Source organism: Protobothrops mucrosquamatus, unplaced genomic scaffold (assembly GCF_001527695.2).
Source record: "Protobothrops mucrosquamatus isolate PMUCROS unplaced genomic scaffold, P.Mucros_1.0 scaffold79, whole genome shotgun sequence".
NCBI classification, from domain to species: Eukaryota; Metazoa; Chordata; class Lepidosauria; order Squamata; family Viperidae; genus Protobothrops; species Protobothrops mucrosquamatus.
The window spans coordinates 647,496-660,291 of NW_015386456.1; the positions used below are offsets into that span (position 1 = coordinate 647,496).

General features: G+C 36.5%; 1 protein-coding gene across 1 annotated transcript in view; it reads left to right on the plus strand.

Annotated features, from left to right (window-relative positions):
• The first annotated feature begins 298 nt into the window (after window positions 1-298).
• Window positions 299-12,796, plus strand: part of UBXN2B (UBX domain protein 2B) — a 14,628-nt gene continuing 2,130 nt past the window's right edge. Inside the window, exons 1-6 of the mRNA XM_029283417.1 lie at window positions 299-436; window positions 1,435-1,538; window positions 3,401-3,557; window positions 7,140-7,226; window positions 8,565-8,674; window positions 12,657-12,794. Coding sequence (XP_029139250.1) covers window positions 299-436; window positions 1,435-1,538; window positions 3,401-3,557; window positions 7,140-7,226; window positions 8,565-8,674; window positions 12,657-12,794 — 734 coding nt within the window. The remainder of the gene's footprint in view (window positions 437-1,434; window positions 1,539-3,400; window positions 3,558-7,139; window positions 7,227-8,564; window positions 8,675-12,656; window positions 12,795-12,796) is intronic.

Below are 12,796 nucleotides of genomic sequence, written 5' to 3' on the forward strand. Positions count from 1 at the left end.
CGAATTATTTCAGATTTACGCAGAAAAATAACCCTTTATTTAACCAGATGGAAGCATTATACTGGCCCCCTTCCCTCCATAATCTCGGAGAAAGAGAAACCCACTAATATGCGCATGCGCAAAATCGCAGAAGAGGGAGCGAGCTAGGTTTGGGGGCCGGGCGTGCCAAGCGGTCCTCCTTTAAGACCTCGTTGCCACGGCAACCCTTGCTGCCGGAAGAATTCCTCAAGGATTCCGCCCATCTCTTCGAGCATCTGTGTAGTTCGGGCTCTCAGGAGCCGCTCCTTTCCTGTCGAAGATGGCGGACGACGGGATAACGGACGGGAAACGGCAGGACGAACCGGAGGAAGCAGGAGCAACAGGCGGGCCGAGTGGCCTTGAGCGGCAGAAAGGACCCCGTTCAAGCGGACGGCCTCCCACCGTTCGGGATCTGCAGGTAGAGGATGGAGGGAGAGATGATGAGGGTTGGGAGCAGAGGCTTGGCAGTGTCGGTTCCCCCCGTGATACTTGCTCCGCTTCAGAAAGTGAAGCGGCGGCGATGTTATGATCAAGGGAAAGTGGAGTGATCCTTACTGGAAAGCACAAATTGAAAGCTGCCTTTTTGAGTAGATGCCTTTGAATTATTTAACGGATCTGGGGACCATTAGCTTAGCTGGCGTTTATCGATGGCATGTTTTCTTTTCCTGGTATTTTTTTGGGGGGGGACACGAAGATTTTGCTTTCAAAGAGTGAGAAAGATTCGTCATCAAGTCAGCAATAGTAATAGCACCAGTCTATTCATATATACATTGTACATATGGAGCTTTATTTCTTCCACATACTTAGAATATTACATATAGATCTTGAAAAAGGGAGATGTGCTGAAATATTAGTGAAATTTATGTATGTGCTTTAATATTAGTGAGACTATATTCTATAATTTTTAATCATAGCATCAATCATCTTATCAATTTGACAAAATTTAAATGTTTGCTGTCATCTTATATGAGCTGTAGCATATGTTTAGCTTAGGATAATCTTGTATATAATTCCAAGTTCCACTGATTCTAGATAATGGAACTTGACTGTGTCCGTACCATGGAAAGCACATATGCCCCATTGCCAATGTTGAAGAAACAGAAAACTTGTAGTTCAGCAAAGCTCCGGAAAATGAATCACTATCTAGTGTGAGCTTGTTCTACTCACTGCCTTTAATCTTACTTTGCCATTTTAGGTTGGTAGTAAAATAGTATGTTAACAACATCCATATTAAGAAGTATTCAGTTGGTAAATATTGTTCGTCAGTTATGAGATTTTAATGAAGAAAAAATAACTGTCAGTGCTCAACTACTTATCTGTACTGTTCCTTCCCACCAACCCCTGAAATTGAAAATAGCTCGTACTACTTTATTTTTTGGATCAATAGACACTGATTAATCCATATATTCTGTGTAGCTGGCACTGGCTGGATTATATGAAGATGAAATTAAAAGACAACCACCACATTCAGGCAGACCAACAGCTAGAGTTGCCAGTCATCCCCGATTACCAGTTCAAAGGTATAAAAAATGTTCATTGTAGCTATTGAAAGATAGAATACTTTGAAATGATTGTGATAGTTCCTATAAACATAGATATATTGATATTGACAAGCATTTAAATGAATATTTCTTGATATTGAAATATATTTAATATTGTGGGTATAAATTGTGCTTATTTATATGAGAGTAAAGACTATTAAACATGGGGTAACTTATTTTTAAATGAACATGAATATGTTTGTAGTAAGAGTAATTGTGTTTTATTTAGGAAATCATTTGACTACCATAAAGCTTTTATATTAACTCTGCTGAAATTAATGAATGACTATGCTATAAATTTGCTATTGACTGATGTATTTATTTAAGTTCTGTATCAATTTAATCCAAAATATTTGATATTTAAAATTTGTTGTCAATCCTTTCACGTTTCTAATCCCCCGAAAAACGTTATGTTACCTTATTCTCTAACTACTATGGTAATTTGTTTATTTTAATACTTATTTAAAAGTATAAAGAAGATCTTTAAACTCTTTTGGTCTTTCCTCATACTCACTACTGCACCTATTGGTTTCCAACTATAAAATAAAACATTTGATATATTTATTTTATTTTCATATATTTATTATTTTTATAAAGAGCTCAAGGTGGCAAACATCTAATACTCCTCTCTCCTATTCTTCTCACAACAATAACCCTGTCAGGTGGGTTGGGCTGAGAAAGAATGACTGACCCAAAGTCACCCAGCTGGCTTCATGTCTAAGCCAGACTAGAAGTCACAATCTCCTGGTTTCCTCATGCCTTAATCACTACATCAAACTGGCTCTCGTAATAGTAATTATGTGATTTATTTCTCTTCATTTCTTAACATTGCCTTAATATATTCTACGAGGATGGAATGCATTTTTTAATTTTTAGAGCTTCAGATTTCAAAGCAAATGGAGTGCTTTAGAGAGGACAGTGATGTCTGGAATACCTTAAAGTCCTTACAGGTGGACAGTGAGGCATGGTGGCGTGGTGGTTAGAATGCAGTACTGCAGGCTAACTCACTGCTGACTCCAGGGGTTTGATTCCAAGTGGGTCGAGATTGGTAAAATGAGGAATGAGGACCCAGATTGTTGGGGACAATAGGCTGACTCTGCAAACTGCTTAGAGAGGGCTGTAAAGCACTATGAAGCAGTATATAAGTCTAAGTGTTATTGCTATTGCTACAGTAACTTTGTCTTTTCCCAGGATTGTGCAACTATGCTCTATGGCTGCCATATGATCTCTGAAAAAGTTGTGTTTGGTTTAAATAATTGCAGATGCCAACTTTGAAGCATTTATTTTTGCATTAGAATTAAAAGCATTACATAGCTGTATGGCTTTCTTTGCTAGTGATAAATATAGAATGGTCTGTCTAGTCCTTATTCTTTCATTGTATATCTTTAATATAAAATTTACATCTCAGATGGGATAAATGCATCTCAGTACAATTCGTCTCTTTCCACCATTTTGCCAGTGGATTCTTTTTCCAGCTAAAATCATGTATATGAAATATACTCACAGCCCTGAACTTTTAAAAAAAATCTATTCAGCTTCTCCTAAGGAAGTTTTGAGAGCCTAGCAGGAACTGCTGTAGAATGAGACAGCAAGGAACTGCTTCAGGCAAGGCTTATTTTTATCAACCTTGTATAGTTATTATATTATGGAGAATAAGAGAACTGGGAGTTCATAGAAATTTAGTACAGTATTTTCAGGATATTTTATTGCAAAATCCCTTGCTTTAAGTATTTTAACTGCTTTTATTTGAGAATCCATATAAAATCCAGTTCTGTTTGGAAAGCTGAGTTTCTATCTAAACGTTTTGACTAATACTGTTCTTTCTTTTTTTTTAAAAAAAGATTTTACTCAGGTGATACAGAATACAGAATTGTTGAGTCATCTGGCAATATGACCTCTAGTAAAATAGTTGATGAACTTTTCAAAGAAGCAAGAGAACATGGGGCAGTTCCTTTAGATGAAGTATCAAGAGCTTCAGGGGACTGCCATAAAGCTAAAGTGTGTATATACATTTTTCTAGAACATTTATTTTAATGCAAAAATGTTCGTGTTGAGATTTGATTCAACTTAAAATCATGCTTAAATTGTACTTAAAAGGCTAGGAATTTTGATAAATATTTCTAGAGAACAAGAATGGTGGTAAAGTTTACTGAAAAAATGTTTCTGCTTTTAATATTTCTGCCACACTTTAATAGCAATAAATAACTGCAAATGCTGGTATCATGGTCCTTTGTAAAACTTGATTGGTAAAATAGAAGTGTGGTTATCATTATTTTTCTCATGAGAAAGTGCAAGATCATTACAATCTGGCATGGAACCCAGCATCATCATTGGTCCCATGGCATGGAAAGATGAAACTTCAAATTTGCTAGAAATATATTTATATATAAATGAAATTAAAATCATATCAGTTAGCTTATATTTTTGTTTTATATAAAAGAGCACACCCAGTCACCACATTTCATAGTCATATTTGCTAATATATCTAAAAATTGTTTGCATGTTTTTCCTTTGTTTAGTAATTCATACGTTGTATTAGTTTAACTGTAGAATATAAGTGTAAGTTTGATCTCTTAGCTATTCAGCAAACATCAGAACTTTTCCCCAGGTTACTCTCCTAATTGCTAATCATTTTTGTTTCATAGAATCAAAGGATTAGGAAGTGCTAATTCAACTGCCTGATTAGGGCAGGAGTCTTCACACTGTCGTGGAAAAAATCCATTAAAAGACACAACAGCACATTACAAACATCTCACTTTAGGAATCAGAGGTTTATTTATTTATTTTTAGAACACAAAGCAATCATATACCTACTTAAACCCATTGCAAGGAGAACCAGCTTTGAACTAGCAGTCATAGCAGTGACGGCTAGGGCCAGTGGCCTCGAACCATGTCCAGACTCAATCTTTTATACCTTAACTCATCTTAAACTATAGGCAGATGGTCAGCAACCTTACACTTTCTGCAGACTTTCTGCTGACCATAACTTTCCTCATACCCATCTACATCTGAACCCACACCCATCAGCTACTTTCACTTCCCCATTTCTCACAGTTCCAGTCCTTGTGTTCTAAATACACATTTGAGACCAGCAAGCTTAACAAAATTATATTGAGTAAAGTACAGTTGCAGTTTAGATTACAAATAGTTCCCCTGGACTGCAAAATTGACCATAGCACAGACTTTGGTTCAATACTTTTTCCATGAGGCCTGATTTAGTTCACCTGGCCCTAAATCCTGCATAGAAACAATAGCCAATATTTTCATTTCCTAGAACACCATCCCAGACAAATCATTGTCAGAGCTTTGTTTGAAAGACCCATGAATTGAAGCATGCTGTTCTACTGCCTAATAGTTCTTATAGTCAGCAAATTTCTTCTTATTTTGTATTTGGATCATTGTCTGTAAAGCTTCCATCTGTTGATTCTTATCTTATACTCAGGCACTAGCAAGAATAAATCTATACTCTCTATACCAGGGCTTTTCAACCAGTGGTACGGGTACCACCTGTGGTACATTGGCACATGGCAGGTGGTACGCGACCATCCTAGAAAAGTGGAACTGGTGGCAGCACCGCACAAGCCTGAGCGAGAGATGGCTGGAGCTGCAGGGCTGTCAGGGCTCAGTGGAAGCGCCAGGATCAGTGCCAGGCTCCAGCTGGGCCCAGAAGAAGCGCTGATCAGCTGGAATGTTGCAGCATCTCCAGGGTCTTGTGATTTACATTCAGATGCTTGGCAACTGATTCATATTTATGACGGTCACAGTGTCCCAGGGTCATGTGAAGTGACCAAAACCTGCTGCAACCACCCAGCAAACGGGGAATAAAAACCAAACACCCCCTCACCTCCGCTGCCAATCCTCAACAGAAATGCTCACAACAATGAAAACCTCGGACAGGAGGAAGAACGCCGCTGGGCGGGCAGGCAGGTGTCTTGCTCAGCTGTGGCTTGGGGGGCATTTTTTTCAGTGCCATTGTAACTTTGAACAGTCACTAAGCGAACTGTTGTAAGTCGAGGACTCCCTGTACTTTATCACTTTTTTCCTTTTCATTTTTGGTCATCAAGTTTTTGACACCTTGCTAGGCGACTGGTGGTACTCGGATATTGCCATATCCTAAAAGTGGTACAATGGATGAAAAGGTTGAAAAGCCCTGCTCTATACAGCCCTTTCAAGTATAGGAAGTTGTTCTCATGTTATTTCTTAGCTTTCTCTTCTGTTGGCTAAGCAAGCCTAGTTCTTTTAAATTGTCTTCAGAAGATTTAGCCTCACCATCTTTGTTACTCTTCTCTGCATTCCTTGCAGTATCTCAGTTTTTTAGTATTGTGGCAGTCAATCTGGACAAAGTACAAATAATCCTCAACTCATGACCATTTGTTTAACAATTGTTTGGAATTATGACGACCTCAGAAAGGATACTTTATTGCCTGTAAAGCCCTTCTGGCCATTGCAAAACATTGCACTATCATCCCCTGATCATATGATTGCAATCTGGATGTGTGAGCTTATGACCAGTTCCCAAATGCCCTGCAATAATGTGATTGCCATTTGCAATTTTCTTGGCTGGCTTGCCCAGAAAGTACAGAAGCCAGCAGGGGAGGATGCAAGCTGCTGCTGCTGCCTGCTGAGAGGAACAGTTCTTTTCCTTGGCCAAAGGAGAGCCGAACTTGGCAGGCAGCTCTTTCACTTTGTCCATTTAACAACCTGGGAGATAGCTTAATGATTGCAACCAGGAATGCTGGTCTTTTGGTCTTTTAACAAAGCAGAAACAAGGGCATCTCCCTGAACAACCACTTTGTTCAACGACCGAGATGCTGATCCCAGTTGTGGTCATAAGTTGAGAGCTACCTGTGTACTAGACGTAATCTGACCACAGCATTTTAAATTACTCCTTCTTACCTAGTAGTTTCTAGAAGCAGATTAGCAATTAGGGTCTCAGTTTATCAATGAAACCACCACTTATTTGTAATGAGTGTGCAAACTATGTTTTCAGATGTTGTTTTAATTACAAAATATTCGATATGATAAGTGGATCCAATCTACATTTATTGCATGAATTTCACATAATCTCATTTCTTTGGGGAAAGTATGGCATTGTTCTGTCCAGTACTTTTTTTGTAAAAAAAAAAAAAAAAAAAAGGTGCCGGAACTCACACACGTCATACAACCCGCCTTGCCTACCCTACAAGGTTCCATCCAAAAAAGGTGCCGGAACTCCGTTCTGGGCGTTCTATGATAAAAAAAGCCCTGGTTCTGTCCCTAATTATAAACTATCAAATTCAATAGTTGCTGGCCACAAAATATAGCCTTGGATATGTTTATCATTTAATAATGATAAAATGAATTCAGTTGATTTTTATTTTTTTATTTTTGTTTATAGCAACTAAAGACATTGTTTCTAATTTACAGATTATTTGACTAAATAGACTGTTTTCTTCAATTTCTAACAGTACCCAGCATATATATTTTAAAAAATTGCAGTTAATAATAATGAAGAATCCATTCATAAACTGTGTATAAGTTGATGTTAAAAGTAAGTAGTCTTAACTATAATGCAGATCTCTATTTTAAATATTTTATTAGTCATTTTCTGGAGGTGGATACAGATTGGGAGACTCTACTCGGAAGCATTCTGAATATATACATGGAGAAAATCAGTATGGTCAAGATGTAAGTAAAACTATGGTAAATAAAATTCCCTATTAAAAGAGAATCAATATGATTCTCTCAATGTAGACTTCACTTTAAGTTGCATATACATACAAAAATATAAACTCTGTGGTTATTAAATATGTTTCTAATTTGGTTAAATGTATTTGTGCTTCTGTATTCTATATTAGAGAAGTGAAGACTTAAACATGAATATGTGATTGTCATAAAAAGAAAGCACAGAAAAATGTATTCTTCTAAATAAATGTACATTATTTTGTGTGTGACCTGACTACATGTTTTAAGTTAGAATCTTGGTTCTAGGTTGATACTTATGATGTTCATTCTTCCCATTTCTCTCTGCCTGATCAAGAAGATCAGGAGATAAAGTTTTGTTTGCCATGGGAGAGGTGGGCCCTTTTCTGGATGCCTTTGGCCAACTGAGAATATAATTTTATTCTGACTGAATACTGTTTTGCTAGGAAAGTGGTGTTTTAATACTGAAAATATTTTACTTTATATTCCATAAAATAAAATGTATTATGAAGACTCACTATCTTGAATTTAGATAAATTAGGTAGATAACCTTTTAATATATTGAATAGCTTATTTTTATTTTACTGTTTTGATTTCTTACAACAAATAAACAAATACATTTTATGGTCTACACTTACATGTAGTATGCCTGAAGAATAGATATGGCAATATAGAGACCTGTTGTGCTATATTAGCAAGTTCTGCTCTAGGCTTTTCAGCACTAATTAATTGTCCCTATGTACATCATGAATTCATATGTGAACGTTATAATGCACTAAGGTTGAATTCAGTCTCCCACCTGTCCAGGTAGACATAGTCATGTCAAATGCCAGGACTAGCAGAAGGGAGGGCCATGATTCATTGTAGAGGAAAGTGGGCCATGTAGTCTTCCTACATGAAGAGAATGTCTTGTGAAGGACAAAGTAGAAGCTACTGCTCCTAGTATTCTTGGATGCAGAGTAGTTTGTCAAATAAGCACTTTTTTCAATTGGATAGGAAATATACTGAAAAAAACTATCCACAGCTATAGTTAGTGATGCATTAAAAAGCAGAAGGGTGGCTAACATCATAAGGGAGAGCTTTTTACTAGAAATATTGTGCTCTAGTTCGGCAAGCTGCAATTTCTGCATTTCTGTGCAGAGCTATTTGTTTCCCAATAGTTAGAAAGATTCTGAATTGGAACTATTGTATAGTTTTAAAGGATTCAGATGATCATTTTAAATTAAGTGCTATAATACTGAGAATCAGGTCAATATGTATTGGTAGAAACATTTTTGTCTTCAAAATCATAATTTATAAGTCATTATTATGATTTATCAATAGGTTGAGATCTTGCTTAAATTGTGGAGGAATGGCTTCAGCTTAGATGATGGAGAGCTGAGATCCTACACAGATCCAGTCAATGCTCAGTTTCTTGAATCTGTTAAAAGAGGGTAGGTTTATAATATTAGTACAATAATACATTGGTATACATTTGCATTGCCTTGATATTTTTGTAGATTTTCTATTCATTGAGTAGGAGGTTGTGCTTATATTCTTCAAGATAGACTTGCTAATGAATCTGAGATATAGTAGATGCTCTGTCTAAGCAAGTCAGATGAAACTCAGAATAAAAAGTAGAGAATTTTTTTTGCTGAATATTTCCTAAAAAAAAAATCCAAATGTGTTAAATGATGTTGGGAGATCAATGTGGAAAATTACTATAAGGTCCCATGAAAAATTATTTATTATGAAATGTACAGTCCTTCCCTATTTTTGTACACTAAGGGGGTACACATAGTGTTCCTGATTCTATTTTCCTCACAACCACCCTTTGAGAGAAACTGACCTCTAATTTTAATTCAGCAAGTCCTCTAGGTCTCATGCTTAAGTGTGAACTATAACTTACAGTTTCTTAGTTTCTAGTTCAGCATCTTAAGCACTACATCAAGATATTTTTGCCACATGCCTTATGAAAACTGGAGAAATATTTAAGAGAGCTTCCTGATTCAGCAAGAATTTGCTTTTGCAAAAAGAAACTTAAATAACTACAGTAAGTTAAAAAAAGTTAAGATAAACGCAAAAGATGTTGTCAAAATAGCTTCGTTTAAAACATTTGTTCCATAAAACCTTCTATTAGAAGTCACCTATTTACCTACCTACAAAATTAAATATAAAGCTAGTGCTACAATCTTAATGAATTGATTATCTTTATTCTTATGAGAATCAGAAAAGTTTTTAAAGAATTTCTTGGGGAAAGAGATTTCATTTCTGGAGCACCAATTCACTAATGTCAAGTAGACTGTTCTCATTAATATGAAGGTTCAAAGAGGTGGATAAACTTTTAAGGTCAGGGAAATAATAAATATGTAAGAAAGAAAAAGTTATTTGCAACCAATTAGTACTTCTTTGATTTCCAAAGCAAATAAACAGATGATAATTGCTAAACAATTCTATTCCCTAGATTTGACCGGTACGAATCATGCATGTGTGATTTATAAAAACATCTTGATAGAGTACTTTTAATTTTACAAATATTTCAAAACTATGTCTTTTGTTTCAAAAAACAATTAGAGCTAGAATAGCATAATAAACTCCAAACTATGTTCAGCAGGAAATATGGGAGTTGTAATTAAGCATGTCTGCTGACACAAGAAAAAGAATCATTTCAGAAAAGATGGCTCTCTCAAATCCCCCAGATCTTTTGTTGTTCTTTCCAATTTAATGAAATATTGGAAATAAATTATGTAAATAAATTATCTAAAACGTTTGTCAGAGAATAGAACCCACATATTGAGTGTGGTGAGCGAAGCACACAATAGCCTGGAACTAGCAAAGAATTGAAGAAGATAACATTCCAGAAAAAAAATCCAAATTCCCTATGGGAGATATAGGAGAGCAGCTTGGAATGCTGTAATGTTTAATTCTTAACCCCCCAGGACAGAACTGCTATTAAGAGGTGGAAAGAATTCCAGAATTGATGCCCTATCTGGTTTCTCTAGGCACCCTGTCCTGCCCTTCTCAGTGCACCTAGACCCAGATACACAAACAGATATAACATAAAACAAGAACAGAAGCTAGCTTAAACAAAAATGCAACATATATAAAGACACCTTGACCATATCTAGACAGAAAATGTACACATATCAATAAACATGCAGAAGCAATGAATGGAAGGAGCGGGAACACATATTCTAGATGCACATATGCATGCACAGACACATACACCCATTCAGAGGCAATGCATGTCCATGCATCTATGGAGAAATATGTATGTTGGAAGTTTAGAACTATATGGATATAACAGGTTAGAGAAGAAAAAAGGTATCTCCTATGGGTCTCACTGTTAAAGAGGTTGGAAATAATTCCAGACACTGTAGTGTCCATGCTTTCCCTATTTTATGGTCTCACTTCATGCAATTTTAAAATGTAATATTGATAAATTTACTACATTCTAGTTGTCATTCTTAGATTACAACTTTTCCTTTGGTGTTTCTGAGACTTATTTATAGCTTTTTGTAATGGTGCTGAGGCAAGATAATAATTTCTGATGGGTACCAGAGTTTAGATAGGTATATATTGCATTTAATAACAGACAAAGGTGATGGTAGTGAAAGGAAAGGAGAGACCTCTGGTGCCATTGAAGCTATTACTGGATATTAAGGATTTTGGGAGCAGTAGTGGTGAAAACATGAACAATTAGAGCTCCAGAATAGTTGGCAAGAAGCAGCCTTGTGGGAAGTAGAATATACTGATAGTAATCAAAGTCAGTATGGAAGCCATAGATGACACTGGAGATGGAGGTGACTAACTGGATAGGGAAACCAATTGCTTGGTGGCAGCAGCAGCAGCAGGAGGAGCTGCTAGGCAATGGGATGTTGGATGCTAGTGATGATAAGTGCTTGCTCAGTGATTAGTACTTGTGTAACAGCAGCAGTGACATTTGACTGCACATTGGTGGTAGTACTGACCTGGGTCCAGTTGGCTCAATGAGCTGAGGTACCAAGGTAACCCTTAGCATGTGGGACTGGGCTAATGGCCAAGTTGAGTGCTAGTCTGTTTCCTATGGTTTTTGCAAAATCCACTATGCTGAACAACTATGACATCTCTTCATGTATTATCAGGACCTGTCTGCTCTAACTGCTCAGAGTTCCTCAGAAATATTCTTTTAATATCTGAATGAGACCACTGGGTGAGGATGGGTGAAGTCATCCATCAGCATGCTGATGATACCCAGTTATATATCTCAATCCATCATGGATGTTGAGATTTTATCTCAGTGCTGTGGGCATCTGGACCAGGAAGAACAGGCTTAGAATCAACTCTTGTAAGAACAATGGCTGTAGATTTTGGGGTCACCTGCCCATGGTGGATCTTAGGATTTTGCTAGAGGGTAACGAATACAAGTTTCTTGTCCATCGTTAATACGGAACCTTCCGGAAACGTATTTAGGTAGAACACGTAATTAATACGGTAAAAGACCTAACCTTTTGGTATGAATACGACTGTCTCGGAACCATGTAGAATGGACCTAGTGAAGTTATGTAAAATGAACCTCAACGAGAACTTCTGGTGAACCTTCGATGTCCCGTCCAACATGCAGTAGTGAGAGTAGTTATAGGTATACATTAATATACATGTAACCCTATTACTTTGTACTAGTTGCCCAGTAAGTTTAAAGATTCTGTTTGTCAGCTATAAAGCTTTTCATGGCGCAAAACCTGGCTATTGGCAGGATTGCCTGTCACTAGTTATGCTTCCTGTCCAGTAAGTCTAACAGGATTGGCATGCTCTCTGAATTGTCACTCAAGCAGTGTCATTTGGCAGGACAAGGGCATTTCCTTCGAGGTCCAGATAGTTCTGACCCTGTCTGCCTTCCAGATAGTGGCCATATTGCAGTATTATAAAACAGAGTCTTTTATTTCAGAAAGCTGTCTTTTAGATTTATTTATTTGACAAAAATTCAACTTTCGTCCTTTATTTTGGTCATTTAATTTTTGCTGTACAAATGATACCCGTTAATGCACAGCCTTTCACATTTATGTGAAAAATATGGAAACAGGATTCTCTTTTTAAAGTTAAATTTATATATACTATTTGATTTTAGATAATTTTATTAGAATATACAGTATGTTTATGAAGTTTTTCTTGGTTTTGCTCTTGAATTTTTCTTTGTAAAGTTAAAAACATAAACAATTATCCTTTTTCTATCTTTATCAACCTCTTTCAGATTTGTCTGTTTTTCAGGTTTGTCCTTTATTTTTTCCAAACAAATATGATCACCTTAAATATATGCAAGGCTATAGAGAAGAGTGTATCTATTTTTTGATAGAATGTTAAAGAAACAGTTGGGCAAAAACCAAATCACTTTTAACAATTCACTGTTCAACTTAGTCTATAGGTTTCCTCATTGTTGTTCTTTTTTCTGCTGCTAAGAGAGATTCCTGCTGAACTTCAACGACTAGTGCATGGAGGTCAAGTTAATTTAGATATGGAAGACCATCAAGAGCAGGAATATGTAAGACCTAGACTGAAGTTCAAAGCTTTCAGTGGAGAAGGTCAGAAACTTGGAAGGT